This window comes from Sus scrofa, chromosome 12 (assembly GCF_054392235.1).
Source record: "Sus scrofa isolate SSC_HxYL_T2T_F1_AM1 chromosome 12, Sscrofa_HxYL_maternal_Yorkshire_Landrace_v2.0, whole genome shotgun sequence".
Classification (NCBI taxonomy): domain Eukaryota; kingdom Metazoa; phylum Chordata; class Mammalia; order Artiodactyla; family Suidae; genus Sus; species Sus scrofa.
In genome coordinates this window covers 64,775,959-64,802,166 of record NC_139394.1, presented here as the reverse complement: position 1 = coordinate 64,802,166, position 26,208 = coordinate 64,775,959, and the positions used below count along the sequence as shown (strand labels likewise).

The following is a 26,208-nucleotide window of genomic DNA, read 5'->3' as shown; positions in this document are numbered from 1 at the left end:
GGGCGCTCGACGCGGGGGCGGGACTTCCGGGGCCTGGGCCGCAGTGCGCAGAGGACGCGGCGCAGCCATGTACCGGCTCCTGGGCGTGGGCCTGGCGCGCGGCCTCCTGCGGGCGGCTGGGCGGCAGCGCGGGGGTCGCCCGGCGCGCCTGCCGCCGGGGCCGGTGCGGGGTCGGGTGGACGTGCCGCCGCGCCTAGGGGTGCCGCGCGGCCGGGGTCCGGGGCTGCTGCCGCTGTTGGCAGGTGAGGGGCGTGGGCCGGGCGGGGGCCGGGCGCGGGCCGGGCGCGGTGACTTCAGAGCCCCTTCCCGCAGCGCTCGCCTGGTCCTCGAGGCCCGCCGCGGCGGAGCGGGAGCGAGAGCGAGAGCGGCGGGGCGAGGGCGAAGCAGCGGCCGAGGACGCGGCGGCCGAGGCGGAGGCCGAGATCATCCAGCTGCTGAAGCGAGCCAAGGTGAGGCGGCGGCGGCGGGGCCCCCGGTCACCGGGGCGGGTGAGGAGGCGGGAGGCCCCCCGTCCTGGGGGTGCCTGTCAGACGCCGCAGCCGGCTCGGGGCGCCGGGCCACAGGTGCAGGTGCTGGTGCAGCGCGGGCGGAGCTGTCTATCCAGACGGAGTTAGCGGGACGTTTGGGAGCTGGAAGGGCGGGCAGGGAGGAGAATGCGCCTCGGTGTGGGTTATGCGCGATTTAGTTCTCTTATTCCCAGACAGTCCTCTCTGGCATCCTCTCCCGGGTTTCCGCACCGCTTCCCTTGGGCTGGTTGACCGCCGCCTCGGGGCCGACGTCATGCACACTTGCGCTCCCAGGCTGCGGGGTGCCGCCGGCTTCACCTGCCAAAAGCTAACCTTTGATCTTAAGGGCCTCCCCGACATCTTGCTTCTCCATCTCCTCTTTACGGCCATCCCCCCGTGTTCGTAGTCATTCTTAGAACCTGGCATACCTAACCATCACTCCCCGTACAGAGTCCAGCCACAAGTCCTTAGAGGATGTTGCCATCAAATCCAAACTATTCGGCAAACCTGTCCCCTTCTGTGTCTCTCTTCTGCTGTCACCCTAGCCGCACAGCCGCAGCCTGCTCCCTCCTACTGCCTCCTTGCCATCCATTCTCCAGGCAGCAGCCAGAGTGGGTTTTTTTCCTTTAATTTTTTTTTATATTTTTCAATTTTATTTTATTTTTTAGGACCATACCGGCAGCATGTGGAGGTTCCCAGGCTAGGGGTCGAACCGGAGCTGCAGCTGCCGGTCTTTTACTACAGTCATGACAACACCAGAACTGAACTGCATCTGTGTCCTACAATGCACCTCACAGCAACACCAGATCCTGAACCCACCGAGCAAGGCCAGGGATCGAACCCTCACCCTGGTGGATACTAGTTGGGTTCTTAACCTGCTGAGCCCCAAGGGGAACTCCCTCTTTTTTTTTTATTTGTTGTTTTTATGTGAATCAGATCATATCCCTTCCTTCCCCCAAAACTTGGGACGCCTCTCCTGTGCATTTAGGGCAGAATCAAACTCCTTGCTGTGGCCTGTGGGGCCTTTCGTGAGCCACCCCACACTGCCTCCGTGTTTGGCAGTAATCCTCTGGCTCATCGCGCTCCTTTCACATGTTTCCTTTCCTCCTAGCCGTTTACTTTAGCGGGGGGGGGGGGGGGGGGGGCCTTTGTGTGCTTCTCTGTGTTTGGGTCGTTTTCCCCACAGTCCCTTATTTGCTGGATGCTGTCTCTTTCTTCTTATGCCAGTTTAACTGCCACTTCCTTGGAAGGCTTCTCTGACTCCCATTTCGAGGAAACCTCTCCATGTTCTTTTCTGTTGCTTTTCTTTGTAGCTTTTGTCACAAGTTGTAATGAAGCTTAGTGGTCCTACAGGGTCACGTCCAGCTTTCAGGAAGAGAGAAAGAGGACGGAGGGCCAGCAGCTTCCTTATAAGATATGATAAGAATTTGCTTACAGGAGTTCCCGTCGTGGCGCAGTGGTTAACGAATCCGACTAGGAGCCATGAGGTTGCGGGTTCGGTCCCTGCCCTTGCTCAGTGGGTTAACGATCCGGTGTTGCCGTGAGCTGTGGTGTAGGTTGCAGACGAGGCTCGGATCCCGCGTTGCTGTGGCTCTGGCGTAGGCCGGTGGCTACAGCTCCGATTCGACCCTTAGCCTGGGAACCTCCATATGCTGTGGGAGCGGCCCAAGAAATAGCAACAACAACAACAACAACAAAAAGACAAAAGACAAAAAAAAAAAAAAAAAAAAGAATTTGCTTACATTCCTGCAGTCTGCATCTACGGGCTGCAGTTTTGTCATATGGCCACGCAGAGTGGCGGTGGAGGCTGGCCTCCCAGTCACCGTTATTGGCGAGGGTCTGGAGCCCAGGAGGAATTAAGGGAACACGGGATGAATGAGTAGCTTCCTTCTGTGTATTCAGCTGTGCCCACTTCTGTCTGGCAGCACCTGCACTTGCTCGCTTGGTATGTCATTTTACATTATTTTCTTTGTTTTCTCTTTGCAGTTGTGCATCATGAAAGATGAGCTAGAAGAGGCGGAGCTAATTTTGCACGACGCCCTTCGTCTTGCTTTTAAGAGTGATAACAAGAAGGCCATCACTTACACTTACGATTTGGTAACTCTTCTAACCAGCTGGAGCCACTGACAGTGGAGGGTGGAGCAGCAGAAGGGTTGTTTGCTGTCCTAATTCATATTCTTGACCAGCAGGATGTCCTAAAGCTCTCTGGTTTTTGTTTTTACTAAGCTTCCTTTTGGTTTCCTCTTTTAATAACCCTTGGGGTTTCACTTATAAGACTCGGGAGTTCCCTGGTAGCCTAGTGAGTTAAGGATCCGGCGTTGTCACTGCAGCGGCTTGGATTGCTGCTGTGGCTCAGGTTCAGTCCCTGGCCCAGGAATTTCCACATGCCGTGGGCATGGCCAAAAAAACCAAAAACAAAAGCTCAATCCTGGAACCAAAAGAAGCATCATCAGTGTTGCTTTCTCAAGTGAGGAGTGCATCTCGATTGCGCCTGTTATCGTCGGGGCTGTGCACGTATTTGCTCTCACGTCATTGCTCTGCTTTGCTTCTCGCAGATGAGGACACGTTTTTGTCTGGACGGTTTTTTTCGTTAGAGGGTGAAGGCAGGTGGGAGGGGTCTGTAGCTTAAGGGATTTGAAGTAGGTCGGAACACAGTGGTCTAAACTGAAAACAGCTTGTGGTTTCTTTCAGATGGCCAATGTAGCATTTATACGGGGGCAGCTTGAAAATGTAAGTAAATCACTCGGTAATGCTGTGAGTACGTGAAGGACTCGCCTGGTGTTAGGAAGGGTGCACACCAGGCCGCCGTAACAAAGAGACCCCGACGTAGACTCAAATCAAAGGGGAGTGTGTTTCCCTCCGACACGTTCGTTCGTCCAGAGGTGGCGGGACAGGTACCTCTGCTGCACAAAGTGGCCAGAGGCGCAGTGATCCCCTCTGAGCTTTGTCCGCATCCGCCTGGAAGAGGAGGCTCCCTCCAGCCTGCAGGAGGGAGCAGGGGCTGGGGGCCAAGCAGCTTCCTTGGAGAGAAGGACTTGGAAGTTGTTCCCTTCACGCATGTGCCTCTCTTGGCTGCAGCTCATTGTAGGACCCCACCTAACTGGTACAAGTTTGGAGGCTTCACCTCTTAAAAATTGAGGGGACGCTGACTAAAAACACAGCGAGTGGGTATTAGGGAATTGTTTGCAGTCTCTGCCGTGGTGGGTCTGGATGAGAAGTTAATGTCCGAAGTTGGTTTCTACTCACTTGCAGAGTAGTTTTTAAGGGGCCCAGGGGATGCGGGGTCCTGGTACGTCGTCGGTTTTCCCACCACGGGGTGCTTTTCTCTGTGTGTTGTGAGTGTGACGTGTGTTGCGATGTTCTAGGAGTGGTGCCTCAGGCTGCTGCTTAGAGTCCAGGGTCATACAGATGGGGGGCCAACTAAAAGCCTTCTTCTTGTGTTTTTAGGCAGAAAAACTTTTTAAAGCCACAATGAGTTACCTGCTTGGAGGGGGCCTGCAGCAGGTAGGATGTTGTGTAGGATTGGGTCCGAGCCGAAGCCGTTTTCACAACAGTCTTGCTTCCTGAAAACTCCACGCGGACCCCACATGTGCTTCGGGCTTTCTTTCCCCCCAAGGCCGTTATAAAAATTGCCAGGCTTTTGTGCCTGTAAAAGCGTAGTACCTGAGGAATTCACCGCTGCCCGATTTTGCCAGAAGGATAAGGACCATGGCTTTCAGGTCACATTCATTCTAGAAATTGATCTGAGAAACTCCGTGAGGAAATGGAAATTTTGCTTGTCATGAATTCCCTTCATTTTTCTTTTCCCAACAGGAAGACAATGCAATAATTGAAATCTCTCTGAAGCTGGCCAGTATTTATGCCGCTCAGAATAGGTAAGTGTAGTCAGCATCCAGGCGCAAGCCTCCGGGGACTAAAGGGCCAAAAGCTTCGACCCTGGGATGTTGCACGCTCTTCACTTGTTTCCTGGTCCTCTGGCGCCGCAGGAAACGGGGCGTCACCCTCTTGGTGTTGCATATCCATCATCTTTGAAATCTTGAGTTGTTTCTGGTTTTGCTCTGCTGAGTGGGGCATGCCGCCCTCACACCTCTGCCTGCACTGGGACAGCTCCAGCCAGGTTTCCTGCTCCTGCCTGAACCAGGAAGGGAAGTGGTAGCTGAGCTTCAGTTTAGCTCTTCCTAGGAGAGGAGGGAGCAATGTTGAAGCGGCTGGGTTGTCAGCAGTCCGGGAGGTTAGGTATCAAGGTATTTTTTAAAATTTTATTTCTTTGTCTTTCTTGTCTTTTTAGGGTTTCACCCATGGCATACGGAGGTTCCCAGGCTAGGGGTCCAATCGGAGCTACAGCTCCTGGCCTACGCCAAAGCCACAGCAACGCCAGATCGAAGCCTCGTCTGCAACCTACACCATAGCTCACAGCAATGCCAGATCCTTAACCCACTGAGCGAGGCCAGGAATCAAACCTTCAACCTCATGGTTCCTAGTTGGATTCATTTCCACTGTGCCACGACGGGAACTCCAGTTAGGTTTCAGGTTAAATGATGAGAGTCTCTGTGTCTTGGTGGCTAGCTCGGTGGGCAGTTCTTACGGTACCTGGGAGTGGGGGAGAGACCTTTGCGTAATAGGGTAGGAAATTGGTGCTCCCTTGAAAGTGATGGGTGAGTCCAGGTTCTTTAAAGAAGAAAAAGTCTGCCAGCTACACTGAGAAGACTTTGGGAACAGTTTGGATGTGTGCCAAGGATCAGGAAGACTGATGAGAGAGGCCGGTGTCCTGCATTCTCTAGGTTCAGAGAATAAGCACTAGGCTGTGAGCAGAGAACTCCTCCAGAGAGGTCTGATTTGGGGTGAATTCAAGGGAAGACCTAAGTCAGCCTGGCTTCCCCTAGGTTTCCAGATGCTGTGGAGTTGGGAACCAGAGGTTTGGAGTGACACAGCCTGGTGCTGCAGAGGTGTTGCTGTGACCCAGAACGTCCTGTTTGCAGGTCCTGGGTGGAGAGGGTCCCTCCTGCCAAGGTGTGGGTCGGGGGACGCTTTTGTTCCTCCGTGAACAGAGTAGGATGGTGGGGTCATGGGGCAGAGCGGGCAGGACCGGAGGGGAGGTGAGCTTGGCTGTGCCAAGGTCTGATGGTCTGGATGGGTACGGAATCTCTGTCGTGTTTCTGTGCTTCTCTGTGGAAACCAGCAGGTGACGCTTGTTCTGTCCAGAGTCCGTCTGCCTCCCGCTTGGGGCTCCTCTCCAGTTGGCTGAGGGTCCCTGGAGTTGGGCTCAGCGCTTTCTGGTGCCGCAGCCGGGGGCTCCATTTCTGTAAAAGAAGCTTTCGGGGGTTCCCGTCTCTGTGGAAACGAATCTGACTAGTATCCATGAGGATGCGGATTCGATCCCTGGCCCCATCAGTGGGTTAAGGATCCGGTGTTGCTGTGACCTGTGGTGTAGGTCGGAGATGCGGCTCAAATCCTGTGTGGCTGTGGCTGTGGCGTAAGCCGGCAGCTGTAGCTCTGATTTGACTCCTAGCCTGGGAACCTCTATATGCCAAAGGTGCAGCCCTAAAAAAAAAAAAAAAATAAGATTTCAGCAAAGGCCCTTGGCTTGGGAGAAGTACAGTGCTGACTCCCACCCCCCAGAAAGCACGTGAGCTCAGCATGTGGGATCCTTACTGTGGGGCCATCACCCCCGTGGGTCCCGGCCTCCCTCCCAGCAGGGCTCAGCATATCGCCATGGGGAAGCTGCCTCCCTTGGAACTGAGTTAGGGGGAGGTCCTGTCAGTTATTGAAACCATGGCAGCATTCCTGGGTTGTTATGTCTTAAGCTACCATTAACTTTTCTTTTTGTCTTTTAGGGCCGCACCTGCAGCATATGGAGGTTCCCAGGCTAGGGGTCTAATTGGCGCTGTAGCTGCTGGCCTACGCCACAGCTCATGGCCACGCCAGGTCCTTCACCCGCTGAGCGAGGCCGGGGATCGAACCTGCAACCTCATGGCTCCTGGCTGGGTTCGTTCACCACTGTGACCTGACAGGGACTCCCTGCCATTGACTTTGATGAGTGGTAGATTGACCCCTTCGAGACCCATGAGGCCGACCTCCCGCTGCTCGCCTCTCCTCGTCTTACTCTTGCTCCTGCTCGCACCCTGTGTGTGAAAGGTGAGCCGACATGGGTGATTTTTGCCTTACAGGCAGGAATTGGCTCTTGCTGGCTATGAATTCTGCATTTCGACTCTGGAGGAAAAAATTGAAAGAGAAAAGGAGCTAGCAGAAGACATTTTGTCAGGTAGGGAAGCCTGGCGTTTTTGGACAGGTGCCTTTCTGCACGGGGGTGGGGGGGGCTCTCACTCTTCGGCCGCAGGAAAGGAAGGGAGAGATCTGAGTTGGGGGGGGCGGGTGTCATGTGTTTTAGAAATGAAGTTGCCTGAGGTCTGTTCACGGTCCCAGGGTTTGGAGTCAGGTGTGTTCGTTACACGACCTGACCGCTGTTGTTCTCTTTAACCCATGGTGCCATGCTCGTAATAAAACTGTTGACTTTCATTATATACGATTTTGGAAAACTGGGGAGCAGAAAGGGAAGGGTTTTTTTCCTCTTCTTTCGTGCACAGTGTTGCGTTGTCTCTCCTGGCAGCACAGCGGTTCCGTTCCGGTTTCCTGTGCTGCAGCAGGCCCTGTTTATCCGTCCTGCGGATGCGCGCGTTCACGTCTGGGCTCTTGTAAATCGTGCTGCTGGGAACATCGCAGTACCTGTGTCTTGAGTTCGAGTTTCATCTGGATATGTGCCCAGCGGTGGGATTGCGGGGGGTCTTCTCTTGCCTCTTGGTTCAGCCGTCAGTCACCGTGCTAGTTAAGCGCCTTTTGGTCCCAGAGACCCGCCAGGACGCGGGAGGAAGTGGGGCTCCTGTTTGTCGGGCCGTCCTCACGGTGGAGGGAAGGGCATGTGGTCCCTCTGGGAACGGAGTGGTGGATGAGCGGAGGCTCCTGCTCTTAGCCGTTTGGGTGTCTTAGTGGGGTCTGAAGCACCGGGAACTTGCAGGCTGGATCCTCATTCGGTAGCTCTGATCTCCTCCTGGCTCTGAGCCGAGAGCTCGCAGACGCTGGGCCCCACGGCCCTCCTGTCCCAGCAGTGCTCGCGCCTGCAGGGAGTCTGTGCTCAGCGGTCTTCCAGGTCGCCCCTGCACGTGACTCGGGTCCCCCGTCACTCGGCGGACGCCCCCTTTCTCAGGGTCACCCGTCCTCAGCCGTTACCTGCTTACCCAGGGCAGCCTCTCCTGGTGGGTACACCCTTCGCTGGGCCTCTGGGGCACGGGTCCGTTGCTCCCCCCTTAGCCCCCTCTGAAGTCTCACACCCTGGGAGATGCCGTGTGGTCCTGTGCCCTCTTTAAATGGGTTTTCCTCTCCAGCCCCGAGTGAGCCCGGCTGAGGTGCTCTGGCCACTGTCTTGACCTCAGTGCTCAGTGCCCATCTCGTGTGTAATGTGGCTGCGGTGGGGCGCTCTCTTTTTTTCCTGAGTTCATGTATCGTATTGTATTGTGTTTTACCTTGTAGGGCTGCGCCTGTGGCACATGGAGGTTCCCAGGCTAGGAGTCAATCGGAGCCGCATCTGCGACCTACACCACAGGTCATGGCGGCGCCGGATCCTTAACGGACCGAGCGAGGCCAGGATGGAACGAACCTGCATCCTCATGGATCCTGGTGGGATGGTTACCGCTGAGCCTCGACGGGGCCGCCCTTAACGTGTTTTTTTTCTTTAATTAAAGTATAGTTGACATATCGTCATACATAAGTTACAGGTGTGCAGATAGAGTCAGTGGCAGTTTTTAAAGGTTATACCCCATTTGTAGTTACTACAAAATACTGGCTCTGTGCCCTGCTGTGCAGTGCGCCCTTGTGGCTCATTTTATGCCGAGTGGTGTCTGCTCCTCCCCCGGGGTTTTGCCCTCACCAGCTTGTTTCCCACCAGGCTGCCCCATCTTTTGGCACCTCCCTTCGCCCAGCGCTTTGGCCAGGAGCCCGGGGCGGGAGCCCGATCTGCCCTCAGCGGCCCGGTTGCGCCTCCTCCCCCCCTTCCCCGCCGGGCCCTTCCCCACCGCTGTCCCCGGGCCTTGAGGCTGCTGCTCCCGCTCTGCCCGGCCGCCTCCAGCCCCCCTGCCCGGCCGGCTGTCCCAGGCTGCGCGTCGTCCGTCTGCCTGCATGTCCTCCGAGCCTCTCCCTTCTCCAGGGCGGCGCCTTGGAAGGTGCGAGTGTGGGGTGCTTGCGTCGCGTGGCCTCTGAAAGTGTCTTTGCGTTCCCGAGTTCTAGCGTCTCGCCTCCCGTCAGAGAGGCGGGACGTCGTGGGTTGGGTCCATCCTCTGCTGAATCCTCGGACACGGGCGGGGCGGGGGCGAGACCCCGCCGACGCCGCTGCGGGCGGGGGACGGGCACGAGATGGGGGCGCCGGCGCTGCTGCCTTGGAGCTGCCCGCAGCCGGGCTCCGCCTCCTGTGCAGTCTCTTCAGAGTCGCCTCTCACGTGGAGCCGTCTTTTCTGCCTCCAAAAGGAACCCGGGGCGTTCAGGAAAAGCCTCGAACATCGGTAACGGGGAAGAAAGGTCCCTCGGAGTCATGCTCAGCCCTCGTGTTCATTTTTTGGTGTCCATCTTTCTAGGCTTGTTTTTCACATACGCTCTGTGCATTTTAGGAAGCAAATTAGGGGTCACACTGTATATACTACTTTGTAACCGCGTTTTTAAAAGATTTAGTAGTAATAGTATGAGAGCACTTTTTTCCCCAGACCTGGGGAATGCTTGTCAGAGCAAAGTAATTTCTTTTTTTTTTTTTTTTTTTGTCTTTTTTTTTTTTGTCTTTTGTCGTTGTTGTTGTTGTTGTTGCTATCTCTTGGGCCGCTTCCGCGGCATATGGAGGCTCCCAGGCTAGGGGTCTAATCGGAGCTGTAGCCACAGGCCTACGCCAGAGCCACAGCAACGTGGGATCCGAGCCTCGTCTGCAACCTACACCACAGCTCACGGCAACGCCGGATCATTAACCCACTGAGTAAGGGCAGGGACCGAACCCGCAACCTCATGGTTCCTAGTCAGATTCGTTAACCACTGCGCCACGACGGGAACTCCAGTAATTTCTATTATCAACATTTTTACATTCTACTAGTTGTTCAGTAAAGAAAATGTGTTACATTATTATTAATCGTTTTTGTAAAGAAATACATTCTCTCAGTTTTTGTTTTGTTTTGTTTTGTCTTTGACTTTTTGTCTTTTTAGGGCTGCACATGGAGGTTCCCAGGCTAGGGGTCGAATCGGAGCTGTAGCTGCCTGGCCTACACCACAGCCACAGCAACGCAGGCTCCGAGCCGTGTCTGCGCCCTACAGCACAGCTCATGGCAACGCCGGATCCTTCACCCACTGAGCGAGGTCAGGGATAGAACCCGCAACCTCATGGTTCCTGGTCGGATGCGTTTCTGTTGTGCCACGACGGGAACTCCACCCTCTCCGTTTTGAACAAGGCGAGTCCATTATCAGATTCATCGGCTTTTTATTGGCATGACTAGCTCCATCCCAAGAGCGTGTGACTTCAGATCACATAAAGCGTGGACTAGGGTGTGCACTTGGAACCTCACGATGTGGACATTTATGTTATTACGGGGAAATGCCCCTAAAAAGTTAAGTGAAAACACGCGTTGGGAGGAGCCAAATCTTCGGGAATGCGAGGTTAAGTGCAGGCACAGAGCAGGGCTGAGGGTTGCTGAGGCGTAGACAGTTACCTCTGGGTGGCAGATTTACGGGGCTTATGTTTGATTTGTGTTTTTCTAAACAGCGTACCGTTTTTCGCACCAGATTTTAATTTTTCTTTAAAAACTTCTCTCTAGTATTACCTCTGTCTTATAAAAAGCCAGTATCATGACTTGCTTTTAAAAAGCATTTTTTTTTGCCCAGCGTGTTCCTAGAGTCATTTTCAACTCTTAGCTATCTCTGCCGATACTTTCCTTTCTCTCTCTCAGGAACGTGTAAAATTACGTCTTGATTGATTCTGGAACCTGCTGACTTAGAAGCGGAGGTCTGCCACGGTTTCGAGGCGTGTCTGCATCACGTGACTATGACATAACATGTCAGCTCCCAGGCCACGCAGCATGCCTGGAAGCTGTCTCCTCCTTGACCTGCAGCCAGTGGCTGCCTAGGTTTTTTGTCCCCCTTTTTTTGTGTATGCGGCAAATACTCTGAACCGCGGGGCTCGCCTCCTGCGTTCCTGGTCCTGCCCGGGCTCCGGTGTGCAGACTGCGGCTCATGGGCCGTGGTCGTCATTCTCCGTCCGCCTCCCAGGGGCTCCGTCACCCCTCCTCTCTGCTGCTCCTGTCCCACAGTTCTCTGTCATCTCCTGATTCTTCTCTTCCCTTCCTTGCTGCTTTCCGTCGTTTTCACGCATACACTTTGATTTGTGTGTTTGGGGGGGAGTTTGCACGGATGTGGTCCAGCCAGAGGCACAGTCCCGCCTCCGTTACTGGACATGAGGTCGTGTTCAGAGCGGTTTCTCAGGACGGAGTCTTAAGGCTGCAGTTGCAGGCCAGCACGTTTCAAGGTGGTTGGTGAATTTTGCAGAAGCGCCTTAGGAAGGACGGTGTTGGTGTACATTTTCTGATTCGGTGACTGTATTTGCTGTGTGTGACTTGTCAGATGTGTTTGGTCCTCAGCGCGGGATTGCGCGTAACGCTCTCTCGTGGGGCTGTTCGAAGGGTTGACCGAGGTCATATACCAAGTCAGGCGCAGAAGACGTGGTGCAGTGCCCGATACTTAGTAGGTGCTCCCAAAGGGACAGGCAGTCGTCTTTATTATCGTGACAGGCGTGCGCCCCTTCTCCCCAGGCTCACCGATGTCTGTGACCTCTGTCAGGTCGTGATAGGCTTTGATACGTGAGCGTTTCTTTGATAAGCCGAAAGGTTGGTCATTTATTGGTACTTTGATCCTGTTGACTTTTCCTTTATTTGTGTGTGTAGAGTGTAGAGTTGTTAATTTAATAGCAACGGGAAGCTAACATGATGTCAAGAATAATGAGAAGAACTTAACTACCTTTGAAGCCCTTTGCCTGCCTGGCCCTGGCCCCCTTCTCGCCGCCCCAGACGTGCCGCTCTCCTGAACCTTCATTATTCACTTGTGTTTCTCTACTTTGACCCCTGAATTCCTTATGAAGTTACTGTTTAGTGTTTGCGTGTTTCTTTTCAAACTGCACATGTGGAGTTCCTGTTGTGGCTCAGTGGTTGGCGAATCGGAATAGGAACCGTGAGGTTGGGGGAATTTGATCTGGGTTCACTTATGTTTATTTTCACTGCTTCTGTGAATTTCTGATAAATCTTGAGTAGCTATTCAATGTTAGATGTGGTTCTAGGATTTGAATCAGAGTCAAGTGAGGCAAAAAGTCCCTGATCTTCTGGAATTTAGCTCCTGGAAGGTGTTTGTCAACTTGGAAATCAGATACGTATTCACTCTTCTTTCCTTGTAGTTTTCTCTTTCTCTCTTTCTAAACCGTTTTAACACTGTTTAATACATCTGCAATCTATTTTGCTGTGAAGCTGGTAACTACTTTTTAAAAGACAATAATCTGTCATCATTAAGTACCTAAAACGTATTGATTCGTCTGCTTGTGTTTCTTTTGGGGTTTTCATTCTGATTTATTCACCTGATGGCTCAACAGCACATGTTGTTTGGCTTACGTGTTATCGTTTGAGTTATATGTGACAGATCTCACATGTCCTTTTGCAGAATTTCTTCCCGTTTTGTTTCTCCTGGCTTTTCACATGGATTTTAGATATTTTCCACGTGAATCTTAGATCATTTTGTCAGGCCTTCAGAGTGCTTTGGGACTGAATTATTAGATTTGCGTTACAGTTGTAAATTAGTTTTGGGAGGTTACAGTCTGAAAGTTTGCGATCTGTTCTTTGACTGCAAATAGCAGAAAATTTCCGCTAAATTAAGTGAAACGGTGAGGACACCCCTGTCTCGTGTGACTGGCCGTTCAGCAGAAGGGGCAGCTGCAGAGGCGGTTGCTGTCTGGCTCCCTGAAGCCCCGAGGGATAGGGTCCTGCCATCTCTTCACCGTCACTCCCGGTGCGCTGGCTCTCTCGTCACCCCGCCTGTCGAGTCCCGGGCATCAGGAGGAGGCGGCCTCTCAGATGCGAGGTGGTGGCACACGTCCCTCCCAGGCTCATCCTCTGCTGGCCCCGTGGGGTTTCGTGGCCTTGCCGATGCCGGCCTGGGGGAGAAGCGGGCTTACCATGGCCGGCCAGCTCCGGTGGGGGGCGCACGGGAGGAGAGCGAGGGTGGTGACAGGAGGTCACCCAGGGCACCGTCTCTGCCTGCTGCGTCCCCTCAGGAGGGGACACGGGTGGTCCTGGCGTTGTTTGTCATGGACGTGCGAGAGCTGCTCTGCATTTGCTGCTCAGGGGCCATCCTGCTGAAAGAGTGGCCTTTCCGTTGATCTTCATGTTCGTGTCGATGTTGGGGACGTCGTGAGAATGGGTTTCCTCTCAGACAGTGTGACTTCCCTGTCCTCCCCCTTCCTCTTGGTCCGTTTAGTTGATTGGCTGTAACCCCAGCACTTTAGGTAGCGGCGGTGATGGGCAGCTTTGTTTCGTATCTGATTTGGTGCCAAACTGTATGAGTAGGTCGGTTGTTGACTAACTGGTGCAGACGAGGCTTGCTAGTAACGGCTTGATGGTTCACCATATACCGCTGGAGGGTGTTCAGTGCTGATGCTGGATCTAGAACGTCGGCTTGCCTTTTCTCAGGTGAGGTCCAGCGTTTCTTTCTCGAGCTGCTGTCACGGGACGGCACTCTCGTGAGGAACGGGCTGGCCCGCTTTCTCTGTTTTCCAGCGCAGCCTCAGGTGTCCATGGGAGGAGGGAGTCCTTGGAAGCACGGGGCACGGGTCTCCTTTACAGCGGACTCCCTGCCTGCACGCTTCTTCCACTGGCTTGACCTGGTTTCAGTACCCAGGACAGTGCCAAGGACACAGGTTCCCCAAGCATCTGCCGGAGGAGTGAATGCGTGGGCGAGAGGACTTGGGAGACGCGTCGTCCTGGAAGAAACTTGCCTAGGAGTTTTGCTGTTGCAGCATAACGTGCATAGCCTGCCGTGTATTCAAGGTCATGTTCTCGCCAGTTTTCTCTTTGAGGGATTTATTTCCTCTTGAGGAGATTTTTTCCCCCCGTCGAGTCCTTGTTCCTCTCCTTGAGATGAGAATTTCACTCATTTTCATGTTTTAAATAGATGAAAACATTTCTGGAACGTGGGAGTCATGCTGGCGGCCCTTTTGGTGTCATGGGTACGCCGCGGCTGGAGCCGGGTCTGAGCTCCAGCGTTTCCGCTCGGAGTTGCAGCGGGACTGGACCGCTTCGCTCCCCGGCCTCAGTGCCCTCCTCCGTGACCTAAGAGCGGCGGTGGAACCTGCGGAGCAGAGTCGGGAGGGGGTCCCAGGCTCTGGGACTGCGAGCAGCTTCTGCGGGACTGCGGAGGTGGCTGCCGTGCGACGTGTCCTCAGCCTCGCTTCCCAGGTGGTGCCGCTCCTGCGTTGTGTTCTCCCCTCGGGGAGGACCTTCCCGACTGTTTTACTCATAGTTTCTCTTGGTTTTGCCGATCTCGTGGACTTTTTCAAAGAGCCGACTTTCCGTTTCTTTTCTGTATTTTTTTTCAGCTTCCTACCTCACTTATTTCCACTTCCATCTTGCATATCTCTTCTGCTCGCTGTGGGTTTCTTTTGCTCTTTCATAGTTTCTTGGTGGAAGATGAGGTTGTTGATTTAGGATCTTTCTTTTCAGTGTAGGCATTTACAACGATAACTTTCCCTCTTGTGTTAGCTGCAGCCTGTAAATTGTGTTATGTTGTGTTTTTATTTTCATGTATCTCAAAATATTTTCTAACTTTTCTTGTGATTTCTTCTTCGATCCTTTGATATTTCGGAGTGTGCTGGTGAATTTCCATATATTTGTGAATTTCCTTCTGTTGCCGATTTTTAAGTTCATTCTCCTACGGTCAGAGAATATGCTTTGTATGATTTCAGTCCTCCAATTTTATTGAGACTTGTTTCATAGCCTAGTTCGTGGTTTATTCTGGGCAATGTTGCTTGTGTGTTTGAGAAGAGTGTTTCTCAGGAGCTCCCGATGTGGTGCAGCAGCATCAGGAGCATCTTGGGAGCATCCTGGGTTTGATCCCCGGCCTGGCACTGTGGGTTAAGGATCCATCGTAGCTGACTGTCAGGTCCGGTTGGTTTATAGTGTTCAAGTCTTATGCATTCTTGCTGATTTTGTCTTGTTCTAAGCAAAATTTTTGTTTTGGATTTTTCTTTACATGCATTTCTCTGCTGTTTAGACTCCTTGGTACAGATCTTCATTGCGAATCATCCGTTCGTCAGGAAAGTGATTCTCTGTTGTCCTGTTTGAGGTTATCTGTCACAGATTTTAGCTTTGCATCATTGACTGTATCTCACTCTTAAACTTCCTGGGTCATTTTGTTTTCAGTATGTCTGTTGTAGAAGGCTGTGTTTGGGGTTTGGATTTTCAAACGTAATCTGAGTATTGTCTTGTGATAGAGAATCTTAAAACCTTTTCAGGGAGTTCCCGCCGAGGCTGACTGGTATCCATGAGGATGCGGTTCGATCCCTGGCCTTGCTCAGTGGGTTAAGGATCCAGCGTGGCCGGGACTGTGGTTTAGGTCACAGATGTTGTTGCTCAGATCCTGCATTGCTGTGGCTGTGGTGTGGGCTGGTGGCTACAGCTCCAGTTCGACCCCGAGCCTGGGAATCTCCATGTGCCGTGAGTGTGGCCCTAAAAAGACCAAAAAACCCTCAAAATACCCTATTTAAAGTGAGAATTGAAAGTGATATTTGGTCTAATTTTGTGCATTCAAAGCTTTCCACTTCTGTTACTTCTTTTGTTTTGGGGTCCCTCGTAGCGGGACTTTTTTCTCACTAGTTGCATTTTGGAAGGAACGCGTACATATATGTATGGTTTTTAGTTCTGTCAAGGGAGCCTGAACACTTCTTCAAGACATTTGGCTGAGACAAAAAAAGTGTTTTCAGCTTCTCCTGTAAGATGAGTGGGCTGCAATGTAACATTCTTCTGCCTTTCCCTACTAGTTTTTTCTCTGTGATCTGGAATTTTAGCTGTAGTGGGATTTGTTGCAGAGAATTGGGAAGCCAGCTTTATTTGTCGTCTTTTGTAGAGAGGCTGTTTTCTCCGGCCTCCTTACTTTGCACGCGTCAGGAGTTTTGAGCATAAGGTGAAGGGGGTTAGTCTCTGGATTTGGCCTGGGCCAGTCCTCGCTTCTGTCCTTGAACTGTGAGCATCACGGTTCTACGCTGCTGTGGTCTTTTTTTCAGGAATCTCGTCACCTGTGTGTTGGCCTCACTCTCTTTTTTCTGCTCTATAATGTGAAAAGAGAGTAAATTTAGTCTGTGCTCTGGGAATTTTTTCAGAAAATTCTCAGTTACTTAGAAAAGTCAGTTCTGTGCTTTTCTTCTGGAGTTTCAAGCAGGCAACTAAACTAACACATGTGCTTCAGACTCAGATGATCTGGGGGGCAGGCCGGGGGGCGTCTCATCTGCTGTACCCCTGAATTTGGTTTTGGGCTTTAGCCTGCTCAGGCCTATCTTATCACACTGTATAAACAGCGACAGCACCGAGTCTTTAAACTTGGCATGAACAGCGTGCTGTAAGTCACTGCTGCAGTTTTCTCACTCATCGTAAGTGTTGCGTGTACACACTTTGATATCTGAGCATCCCGTTTTGCGTGCCCCGGGCCTGCTGTTAGTTCAGTTGCTTGGTTGTTTAGTGCCAGGCTGCCTGTCCTTGGGGCCACACGTGTCCAGGGGGGTAGTATGCCCTAATTCATCCCCTGGGCTGGGCTGAGCGGGGAAAGGCGGTTTGGGCTCCAGGGTGCAGCCCTCAGCTGTGCTGAGCTCCTGTGTGCTCTGCTGGGGGCAGCGACAGGGACCCTTGGGTGCAGGATACTCCCTGGGGACCTGGGGGTGGGGTCGCTGGGCGAGGACGCGCGACCCACCAGCCCTCCCCAGCCTGCTCGACGACGTGCTCCTGGCACTTTGGTTCTCACCAGCGGGGTGTGAGCGTTCTCGCTGCCCCACGGCTCCGTTGTTGCTGGACTTGAGGTTCGGATGCCCTGGTGGGTGTGAGGGCGTCCCTGTGGGCTCAGCCATGCCCCTCGGTTACTCGTGAGGTCCCCATGGCCTCCTCGTGCATCCCTGGCCATTCCCATCTCCCGCCCTGAAAAGTGCCTCTGTGTTCCTTTTGCTTATTTTTTTGAAGGGTTGTCTTTTTCTTAATGATTTGTAGGAGTGAATTTATTTGAACATTTTACATTGTGTTGGTTAAATTATTTCTCTGTGGCCTTGTCTTTTCACTTCAGGGCATTTGACAGAGAGAATGATTAATTCTATTGAACGGAATGGCAACTAATGCTGTTTTCCTTTGTAGTTTGTGCTTTCCTGTGTCTTACTCAGTAACATCCTTCACTTTTCTAAGGCCAGAAAGATAGTTTCTTCTAAATAGTTGCCTTTTTACATTCAGTCTTTAAATTACCTGGAATTTATTTAAAAAAAATTTTTTTTTCCTTGCTTTATGGGGCCGCACCCATGGCATGTGGAGGTTCCCAGGCTAGGGGTCGAATCGGAGCTGTGCCTGCCAACCTCCACCACAGCTCATGGCAACGCCAGAGCCTTAACCCACTGGGCAAGGCCAGGGATCAAACCCGCAACTAGTCTGATTCGTATCTGCTGTGCCGTGACGGGAATGCCATTTTTTTTTTTTAGTGTTACAGTTTGTTTTTCGTTTTGAGTAAAACTTAGCCACATGAGGACTTTGCTTTGTAACGTGGCGGGAGGTCACGACGTCGCCGCGCCCCACGCACAGCGGTCGGCTCAGGTCTGTTCTGCTGGTCTGTCCGTCTCCGGTCTGGGGTGCCGTCTCCGTACTGGCCTCTGATGATTATTTCGTTTCCTTGTATCTCTCTCCATATTTACTGCAGGACCTTTCCGTTTCTAATGGGGTCTTTTATATGCTCATCATTCAGCCAGGCAGGCAGGAAGCCCCAACGGAACGCTGGTCCGCACCGGGCGCGTTGCTGGGTAGAGAATCAGCTGGAAGGAGAGTCCGGCCACGGCCTCACGGAGGCAGGACGCCACCTGCCGACTTGGTGGCGTGCCCGCAGGTGACGCGGGACGGGCGCTGCGGAGGCCCGCTAGGGAGGAGGGCCGCCCCAGGGGCTTGTTGGGCAGGCAGCTGGAAGCAGCCGGGAGGACGCGGGCCAGGCGGGCATCCCTGAGGAGGGGCCCGGGCGAGGCTCGGAGGTGGAGCCTGCCTGACACCCGAGCACGCGTGGGCCCGCCGCTCCTCCCTCCCCGTCTTCGCGGATGTCGCACCTGCGGGCCTTCGCTGGGGCTTAGAAGTGGGCCCGCGGCTGGCCCTCGGCTCCAGCCTCCGTGGACGTCCGCGTGGAGACGCGCAGCTACACGCGGCCCAGGCCTGGGATGCAGACGTCCCTGCGGCTGCAGGTGCGGCCTCGGGGACCATCCGGGATTGCGGACACTCGGGCCACACCCCCGCACGGCCAGCCAGAGGTGCCGCCCGCTGGGGGCTTCGGCTGCGTCCTAGCTGCCGGCCGTGCGGTGGCCTCGTGGCGGGAGCTCAGCTGCAGCTGCGCGTGTTCGAGGGTGCTCGGTGTACTTCATCGGATGTTCAAAGCAGAAGCGTTTTCAGGGTCTCGCTCACGTTCCGGGAACCCAGAGCTCCGTCCACCAGCTCCGTAGTGGTCCCGACATGCTGCTGCTGGGGGCGTGGCCAGCTGACGCGGGGCTCAGCCTAGCGGAATTCCAGATGTTGCTGGAACGTGAGCGCCAGGTAGCTAAGGGTCCGAGGTGATCATTGGTGGGGTTGGGGCAGCTACGTGCTTGTGCTCGGTTTTCCTCAAGTGGAGGTGGATGGAGGAGCCCTATTCCTGTTGTAAAAGTGCATCTGATTGTTCCAGTGTCTCACCCGTTCCTTTTACTGGGCACTCACGCAGGCCTCACTTGATACACTGGTACATTCAGGGCACTGCGCCATTTGAGGCCTTCCTGGAGGAAGTGCTGCTCGGTCGGTCCTCTCCTTAGTGCATTTGAGAATTCAGCTTGCTAGTATTTTGAGTAAAAATTCCTGTAATGCATCTTGTTTCATAGACTGATTTGAGGTTGCTCAGTTTTTTCTCCTGTGGAGGCACTAATTTGTTCCCCAGCCTGGTGCATTGGGTTAAGGATCCAGTCAGTGTTGCTGCAGCTGCGGCTGGGATTTGATCCCTGGCCCGGGAACTCCGTGTGTGGTGAGGGCAGCCGAAAAAGAAAACAAAAAAGGTTGAAGAAACAAGCCCCTCCCCATTCAGATAATCACCTGGAGGAATGCTGTGTTCTGTAGAAGCAACCCCAGTGTGTTTCTCAGCTCTTACTAGGTTATCTGATTTGTTCTCGTCTCCTGTTTTTATGTTACTATTTCAAGGAACCATATTTTGTTATTAGCTAGAAAAGGAACTTTTTTTGCTATTTATCAAAGGTAGTATGCTGGGAGTTCCCATTGTGGCTCAGTGGTAACGAACTCAACTAGTGTCCATGAGGACATGGGTTCGATCCCTGGGCCCTCTTAGTGGCTTAAGGACCCGGCATTGCTAGGAGCTATTGGGTAGGTTTCAGATGTGGCTCGAATTCTGTGTTGCTGTGGCTGTGTTGCAGTTGCAGCTCTGATTAGACCTCCTAGCCTGGGAACTTCCATATGCTGCGGGTTTGGCCCAAAAAATTAAAAAAAAAACAGGTAGTGTGCTGAATGTTTTATTATGGAGCCTTTTTATTTCTCTTGGTCCTATTTTTAGAGAAGTATATTATTAAATAATATTTCCATTTTTAATGTTACTATGATTAGAATGTAAAAAAAATAGCTAAAATTCTATCTCAATTCTTTCTAAAAAGCTTTTCTGTCTTCTAGTTAATTTTCATTACTAATAGAAGGGGTAGTAATTTTCATAGAATTACTTGTCACTTTATTCTTATACTTTTGGTTTTTTTTGTCTTTTGTCTCTTTAGGGCCGCACTAACAGAAGATGGAGGTTCCCAGGCTAGGGGTCTAATTGGAGCTGTAGCCACCGGCCTACACCACAGCCACAAAAACGCGGGATCCAAGCCGCCTCTGTGACCTACACCATAGCTCAGGGCAATGCCAGATCCTTAACCCACTGAGCAAGGCCAGGGATCGAACCCACAACCTTGTGGATACTGGTCGGGTTTGTTAACCACTGAGCCACGAAGGGAACTCCTGATCTATTTAAAACTAGCCCTAAGTTGATTTTAAGAGCATTCACCTTTTATGTATAACTAGACCAGAGTAATAATTGGGGATTTCTTCTTGAAGAAGTTTTTTTTCCACTTGACCTTCTGGTATTATCTCAGTAGGTATTTTCATTTGCATTGTTCTGTCTCGTCAGTAACTGGTCATATTGTTTTTTGGTGATAACATCGTCTTCTTGAGAACCTGTGTATGCTCTTCCGAAGTTTCCTGAAACTTCGACCTTGCGGAGGGAAAGGTACTTGGTGTGAATGGTACTTTTCTGGTCAACCCGTCTGACCCCTCACTTGGGCGCCTAGTGGTGGGTATTACGGAAGACTATCGGAGGGAAACCTAAGAAGTAAGTCCGGTAAGCAAACACCGACTTTGAGCTGAGCTCTCGGCGGAAGCCCCTTTGATCTGGCTCGTGACTCTTTGCACCGTCTCTCTCGAATCTTGCGCAGGTTTGGCTCCGGGTCACTGGCCCCGATCTGCTCCCCGGTCCCACAGCATCAGGTGTCTTACCGAGTCTGTGCAGTCAGGTCTGTGATTGCGGCCTTTACCGCTGTCCTTCCCAAGCCGGACTACCCGGTCTTTAAACTGGGCTTGTGCGGTCTCATTCCAGGATTGCCTGTTCTCCGCTTTCTCTCCGTGTTGCTGTTTCGTACCTTAGCGTTTTTTCTTTGGCCCTGAACTTTCTGTTGTTAACTCATCGTAAGTTTATCATCACCTGGTTCCGCTAAATGTTACTTGTTTCAAACTCAAGGTGATGTGTCAACGGAAAAAAGGCGCAGTGTGAGTGAGCATTGTAAATTGTTGTATTTGGGGCCAAGTGGGGACCGCAGCCCGGGAGACAGGCCGTTAGGCGGTGGAGGTGGCGGGAGGTCACTGCTGTCTGTGACCTTAGGGACGGGGGCGGTGCCATCAGGTACACCTGTTGGCAGCAGCTTGCTGCTGGTCACAGGGAGCAGATGTCTCCTTGAATGACTAGAGCTTTTCTAGATGCGAGGCGCACAGGTTGGGCCCGTGACATCTGGAAACACCTCCCTCTGAAGGCCTGGAGCACAGAGCGCCTCCCTTCCGCCCCCACCCCGAGCTTGTCCCGGGTGTTGAAGACGAGCAGCTGCCGTGGCTCGTGACGTCGTCCTTGCGGAGGCAGGGGCAAGGGCCAGGTTTTAGGTGGCACATTTAGCCTATGTGTGGACCGAGTCTCCCTTCAAACGTAGGGAAGGATCGTCACTTAGTTGCGTGGTGCAGTGTTGTGCTTTGGAAGCAACATATGTCTGGTTTTCATCCACGTTCCTGCCTCAGAGCTCCCCAGACCCTTGGGATTTGCTAATGACGACTTGAAAGCACCTGGGGTGGGGCTGGTGCCAGTGGAGCCAGCTGCGTGCCCAGGGAGAGAGGGGCTGGAAGTCGAGCACTGGCGGGTGGCCCACGATTTAAGCAGTGGTGCCATGTGCCGAAGCTTCCATGAGACCCAGAGGGTGGGGTCTGGGGAGCCCCCGGGGCAGTGCAGGGACAGCCGTGCCCCTTCGCACCCCCGCCCTGTGCCTCCCTCCCTCCTGGCTGCTCCAAGTCTGGCCTTTGTCCACTGGTGGTCTTGTCAGCGCTGGGCCTCCAGCAAGCCCATGGGACCCATGGGAGGGGTCCTGGGAACCTCTGGTTTCAGCCAGTTGATCAGAAGCACAGGTGACAGCTTGAACACGCAGTTGGCGTCTGAAGGGGGTGGGGCCGGGGGTGCAGTCTTGCAGGACTGAGCCCCTAACCTGTGGCTTCTGCGAGGTAGTGTCAGAATTTAGGTGAATTTTTGGCTCCCCTGCTGGTGACCAACTGCTTTTTGGTGTGGCACGGCTCCCCCCACACACACACCCGTATTTGGGTCCAGCACCGATTCAGGGGTCAGTCCACCTCAGTGGTCCCCTTGGCGGCGCCGTGGGAGGCTGGGCGCGCATCTCCAGCGGGAGCTGTGGGGCTGGTGGAGGAAGGGCGGGGAGCCTCGACTCCTGCTGGGCTCGTTTACCCTGCTCTCGTTTGCTTCCTAGCCGAGGAGAAAGCCAATACCCACCTCCTCTTGGGTATGTGCTTAGACAGCTGTGCCCGCTACCTTCTCTTCTCCGAGCAGCCGTCACGGGCACAAGGCATGTACGAGAGGGCTGTGCGGATTTCCGAGGAGATCCTAGGAGACCACCACCCACAGGTAAGCGCGCAGCACAGGGCGCGGGCGTGCCAGACAGGTTTCCGAATCAGGTGGCAGATGGGGACACGGGGAAGCGGAGGCGGGCCCGCCCGGCCGTCCCCAGCCCCCGCGGTCTCGAGGGGGCCTCGGAGCGGCTGAGCGGGGGCGCGTCTGCCCAGAACCTCTCACGGGAGGATAGGTTTGCACAGCACCGTATCTTGAAAACGCACTCTTGGGACAGGCCTGGGGGCGCAGCTCAGCCCGGGGCGATCCCTGCTCCCGAGCCCCGCAGGCGAAGGCCCGGGGAGCGCGGGCGGCATGAAACGGTTAAGGGCCTCGACCCGGAGCCGAGGCCTCCGTGCTGATCCCGTGAGAACAGTGTGTACAGCCACCACCTTACCGGGCTCTCAGGGTGAGGGGTGGGTCGCCGTGTGAGCGCGTGGTCCCCTCCACGCGGGACGTGGCAGTTTCACCTGGACCGAACAGGTCCCAAGGCTGGGGGTGGATGGGCAGCGCGAGCTACAGGGCTGAGGGACTCGGGACGCGCCTTCACGACCGTCTCGGAGAAGTGAGGCGACGTAAGGAAGGCCAGCAAGAGTGCAGACCCAGGGCCGAGAGCCGGGCGGGGGCGGGGGCCACTGCTCTCGGCCCCCCGCCCCGGCCGCAGTCTTAGACGCTCCGTAGGAATCCGCCTAAAAGCGATAACGTGCTCCCTCTGGGGGAGTCTCAGGGTCCCCAGGAGAACGATGTCTTGGCTCAGGAAGGCCCTGGGCGCCAGGGGCTCCAGCGGCTGCACGCCCACTGGAGCAGGGTCGGCTCCTTCGGTTGCTCCGTGCTGTTCCTTCTCATTTGCTGCCTCCGCTAGATCATCGGGTTGACAGGTGACATTCGCCCGTCCGCTCCTCTCTGGATCTGTCCCACTCGGCGTGAATTCAGGGTGAATGGTGACGACTCAGCCCGGGCGGCTGCTGGGCTGGGGGCCCTTGGCCACGCTCCGCGCGTCCAGGTGAGCGCCTGGCTGCAGCTTAAAGCCGCCGCAGCTGTGTTTCCTTTTGTGTCCAGACCGTCGTGCTGCTGAGTGACCTGGCCACCACCCTGGACGCGCAGGGCCGCTTTGACGAGGCCTACGCGTGCGCGCAGAGGGCGGCAGAGCTGGCGAGGCGGGGGGAGCACCCCGAGCTCCACGTGCTGCTGCGGAACCTGGCCGCCATCCTCACGCACAGAGGTGGGCAGCGGGGAGCTGGGCCCCGGGCCGGGGGAGGTGGTGGCCGGTGGCTGTCTGCGCCGCCGGCCTCTGGGGACACGGCCGCGTGAGGACGTTTTGCGGGAGACCGGTTTCGGCAGCGCTCTCCGGACTCCCGGGTCCGGCTCCCTCGTTTGTTCGGGTCTCAGCAGGCTGTCGCCACAGGGGAGGGCCGTGCGACAGGCACACCATGCCAGGCTGCTCCGGCCTCGCCTCGGACTTGCAGACACAGGGTCTCTTACGGGAACCAGCGTCAGCGAGGCCCCTGGCGTCCCGCGGGCAGCCTCCGAGCAGTGGGTCCGGCCTGGGCCGTCCGTCGTGCTGTCAGAGTCCCCTGAAAACATGTCTTTTCCTCACTCTCCCCTTTCTCTGGTGTTCTAGAACAATATGCACAAGCAAAAGCCGTCTACCAGGAAGCGCTGCAGCGAGCAGAGCGGAAGAGAGACGAGGTCTCCGTACAGCACATTCGGGAGGAGCTGGCCGAGCTGTCGCGGAAAAGGAGCCCTCCGACCTAAGCGGAGCCCGCTCTGGGCCCCTCCTTGGTGTGGGGCGTCTCTAGGAACCGCGATCGTCCCGTCTCGGGTGCTCGAAGCCTTTGTCCTTAAGCTCCCTCAACTGAGCCTCGGTGGAGCGGGCCGTCCACGCGGCCGCACGTGCTTTCCGCGGCAACCGGTTGCGCTCCGAGGGACGGGTGCGAGGGGCTGCCTCGCTGCCCGGGTGGAGCGAGGTTCCGGGAGGCCGGCCCCCTCGGGCTGGGTGCGCCTCAGGCAGGCAGTGCCTCCGGAAGGTTTGGGTCAATCAGCGTGCTGCCCTCCCTTCTCTGACGTGTCGGTACCTGGCAGACCAGAGCCGCCTGTCTCATGCCAGACGGTGAGTTACTCTTTCCTGTCATCTGTCCCGTGAAGCCAGCGTGGGTCTTACGCCTCAAGGAGGAAAAGTGCTACTACCTTGGCTTTGCCCCCGAGCTTGCTGTTTTAAAGTGGGCATCAGGCACTTGGCAGGCTAGCGCCCACTCCGCATGAAGAAACTGAATGGTGTGGCTTTGGACGGCTCTGGCCATGTGCGACAGCGTCCCGCTGCCTGTGGCCTGCTCCGCGCCCAGGTCAGGGAAGGGCCATCGCGTCCCCTACCTGAGGGCGGCTCCGCTGGTCCCCTGGCAGAACTGCTGACCTCGACTTTGGGAGTTGGGGCTCGTGTCCTCCTGTGTGAGGCAGGGGACGGATGAGGCTAGCCCTGGGAGTGGACTTGGCTGGTGACCTGACGGGACCGGGTCACCTCGGGCTGTGTGACACCTGTCAACACAGGACATGGGCCCTGTCGTCACGCCAGCAGCCTGCCCAGGAGCCTGGAAGGAACGGGGCGTGCTGCCGGGCTCCTAATGAACCTGAGACGCCACCCCAGCACTGCACGGGAGCCGGCTCTGCGTGGCCCACGGAAGGGACCTTCCTGCAGCTGCTCCCGCTTGGCTCCCCAGTCCGCTCCTTTACCCCCCCCTCGAGTCTGAGCTGCAGACTGGGCGTTGATGGGTGATTTAAGAAAACTCGACTACTCACCTTCCACACTGAAAACGTTTTTACCTTTTCACCGTGAGAGCCGTTACTGAAAGTGAGGTTTTTGGCACCCCAAGTTTTACTGAGGAATGTCCAGCCCTCCCCCCCGCCCCGGAGGAGGGGTTCTCTGGGCGGCTGTCGTCATGACCGCCCCCTGGGCTGCTGTGAAACCAGGCCGCGCCACAGGAAGCCTTTCGTGACTGGCCTGCATTCAAAGGTGACCTGTTGCACTGGCGTGATCAGAGCATGAGAATTTTAAGATGGAATCGCCCAGCTTACCCCAGTTCAAGCACCTTGAATCTTCCAGTCATAAGCGTGGTGGAAACTGGCCGTCAGAATACTCCCGTGGTCAGCAGGCAGGCCTTAACTTAGCGCTCCGGATGCTGGAGAAAGTCACGCGTCAGGCTGCGGCTTCCAAGCACTGGGGCTCGGCCTGCGGCGGACGCAGCCCGGCCCCTGTCCCGCTCAGGGCTGTGCTTGGTCTCCCAGCCGCGCAGAGCCAAGGCCACCACCTCCTGGGCGGTCCGCCCCGCAGGTGTGCCCGGCAAACGCTGCCCTGCCGCTTTTCTCATCCTCGACAGGGCCCTTGTCTCCTGTGCCGGCGGGAGGGGTGGAGGGAGCCCAGGCGCGTTGGGAGGGGGGCGTGTGGTTACCCGCCGCCCCCTTTGGGGTCCCCAAGTGGAGCTGCAGCGGTGAGGGGCGGGGCTCTGTTCTGACATGTTCTCGAGAACTAGTCATAGGAAGGTACCAGCATCATCTCTTTGGGACGGTTGACAATATAAATTATTAAAGTCCAAAAACTGCTGAGCAGATAACTTCAGTTTTTCATTCACATTGAAACTATGTACAAATACCTGTTAACGCTGTACCAGCTTTCCAGGCAGAGCTTCCTTTGAGGACACGGTGACGGGTGTGGGTTTGTGGGCAGAGGACTGAACCTGTGCTCTCAGCTGTACAGGAGGGACCGGGCACCCAGGTGATGGGCGGGCCTCCCGCAGCAGGCCAGGTGCCTTCTCGAGAGGCAGGCCTGGGTCTCCCTGAGCATCTGTGAGGTGCCAGCCTGAGCACCCTCTCGCCCCCTTTCTAAACACCGCGCCATCCTGCCCAGGCCAGCAGCCCCCGTGTGCTGCTGAAGGACGCCTCCATGCGATGCCCAAGTGCGAAAAGCGCACTCAAAGCTCGCCACGCGGTGACGGGCGAGGGATGAGCCGGAACCTCTAGGACCCTCATCAGGTTCAAGTTCAGACTGACGTTCGTTCGCTGCTCCTGAGAGTCAGTGCAACAGAAACGGCTGCTGACAAGCTCTGGCCCGCCAGAAACCGAAGGGGAGAGGACCGCGTGCTCCCCGCGAGCGCAGCGCCAGGCAGGCCTGACCACCTACCTCCACCGACAGCATCAAGCTAGAGAGTCTGGATTT

The 26,208-nt window shown here is 55.0% G+C and overlaps 1 protein-coding gene across 3 annotated transcripts; it reads left to right on the top strand.

Annotated features, from left to right (window-relative positions):
• The first annotated feature begins 42 nt into the window (after positions 1 to 42).
• Positions 43 to 25,603, top strand: TTC19 (tetratricopeptide repeat domain 19). Of its 3 annotated transcripts, XM_021066288.2 has the most exons (10): positions 43 to 242; positions 313 to 449; positions 2,493 to 2,603; positions 3,198 to 3,236; positions 3,954 to 4,010; positions 4,320 to 4,381; positions 6,674 to 6,768; positions 21,865 to 22,019; positions 23,061 to 23,223; positions 23,623 to 25,603. In XM_021066288.2, the coding sequence occupies exons 1-10, from the start codon at positions 68 to 70 to the stop codon at positions 23,754 to 23,756; spliced, it is 1,128 nt and encodes a 375-aa protein (XP_020921947.2). In that variant the 5' UTR covers positions 43 to 67; the 3' UTR covers positions 23,757 to 25,603. The 3 variants fall into 3 exon arrangements, with proteins under 3 accessions (XP_020921947.2, XP_084842574.1, XP_084842573.1); XM_084986448.1 differs by lacking the exons at positions 21,865 to 22,019; positions 23,061 to 23,223; positions 23,623 to 25,603 and adding an exon at positions 10,475 to 10,612; XM_084986447.1 differs by lacking the exons at positions 21,865 to 22,019; positions 23,061 to 23,223; positions 23,623 to 25,603 and adding an exon at positions 7,114 to 8,268.
• The last annotated feature ends 605 nt before the right edge of the window (positions 25,604 to 26,208 follow it).

Excerpts from the sequence above, each read along its gene's own strand:
- TTC19 (XM_021066288.2), top strand. The coding sequence starts at position 68 with ATGTACCGGCTCCTGGGCGTGGGCCTGGCGCGCGGCCTCCTGCGGGCG. Across the intron at positions 243-312 it reads GCTGCTGCCGCTGTTGGCAG|CGCTCGCCTGGTCCTCGAGG; the intron begins GTGAGGGGCGTG and ends CCCTTCCCGCAG. Across the intron at positions 22,020-23,060 it reads TAGGAGACCACCACCCACAG|ACCGTCGTGCTGCTGAGTGA; the intron begins GTAAGCGCGCAG and ends TTTTGTGTCCAG.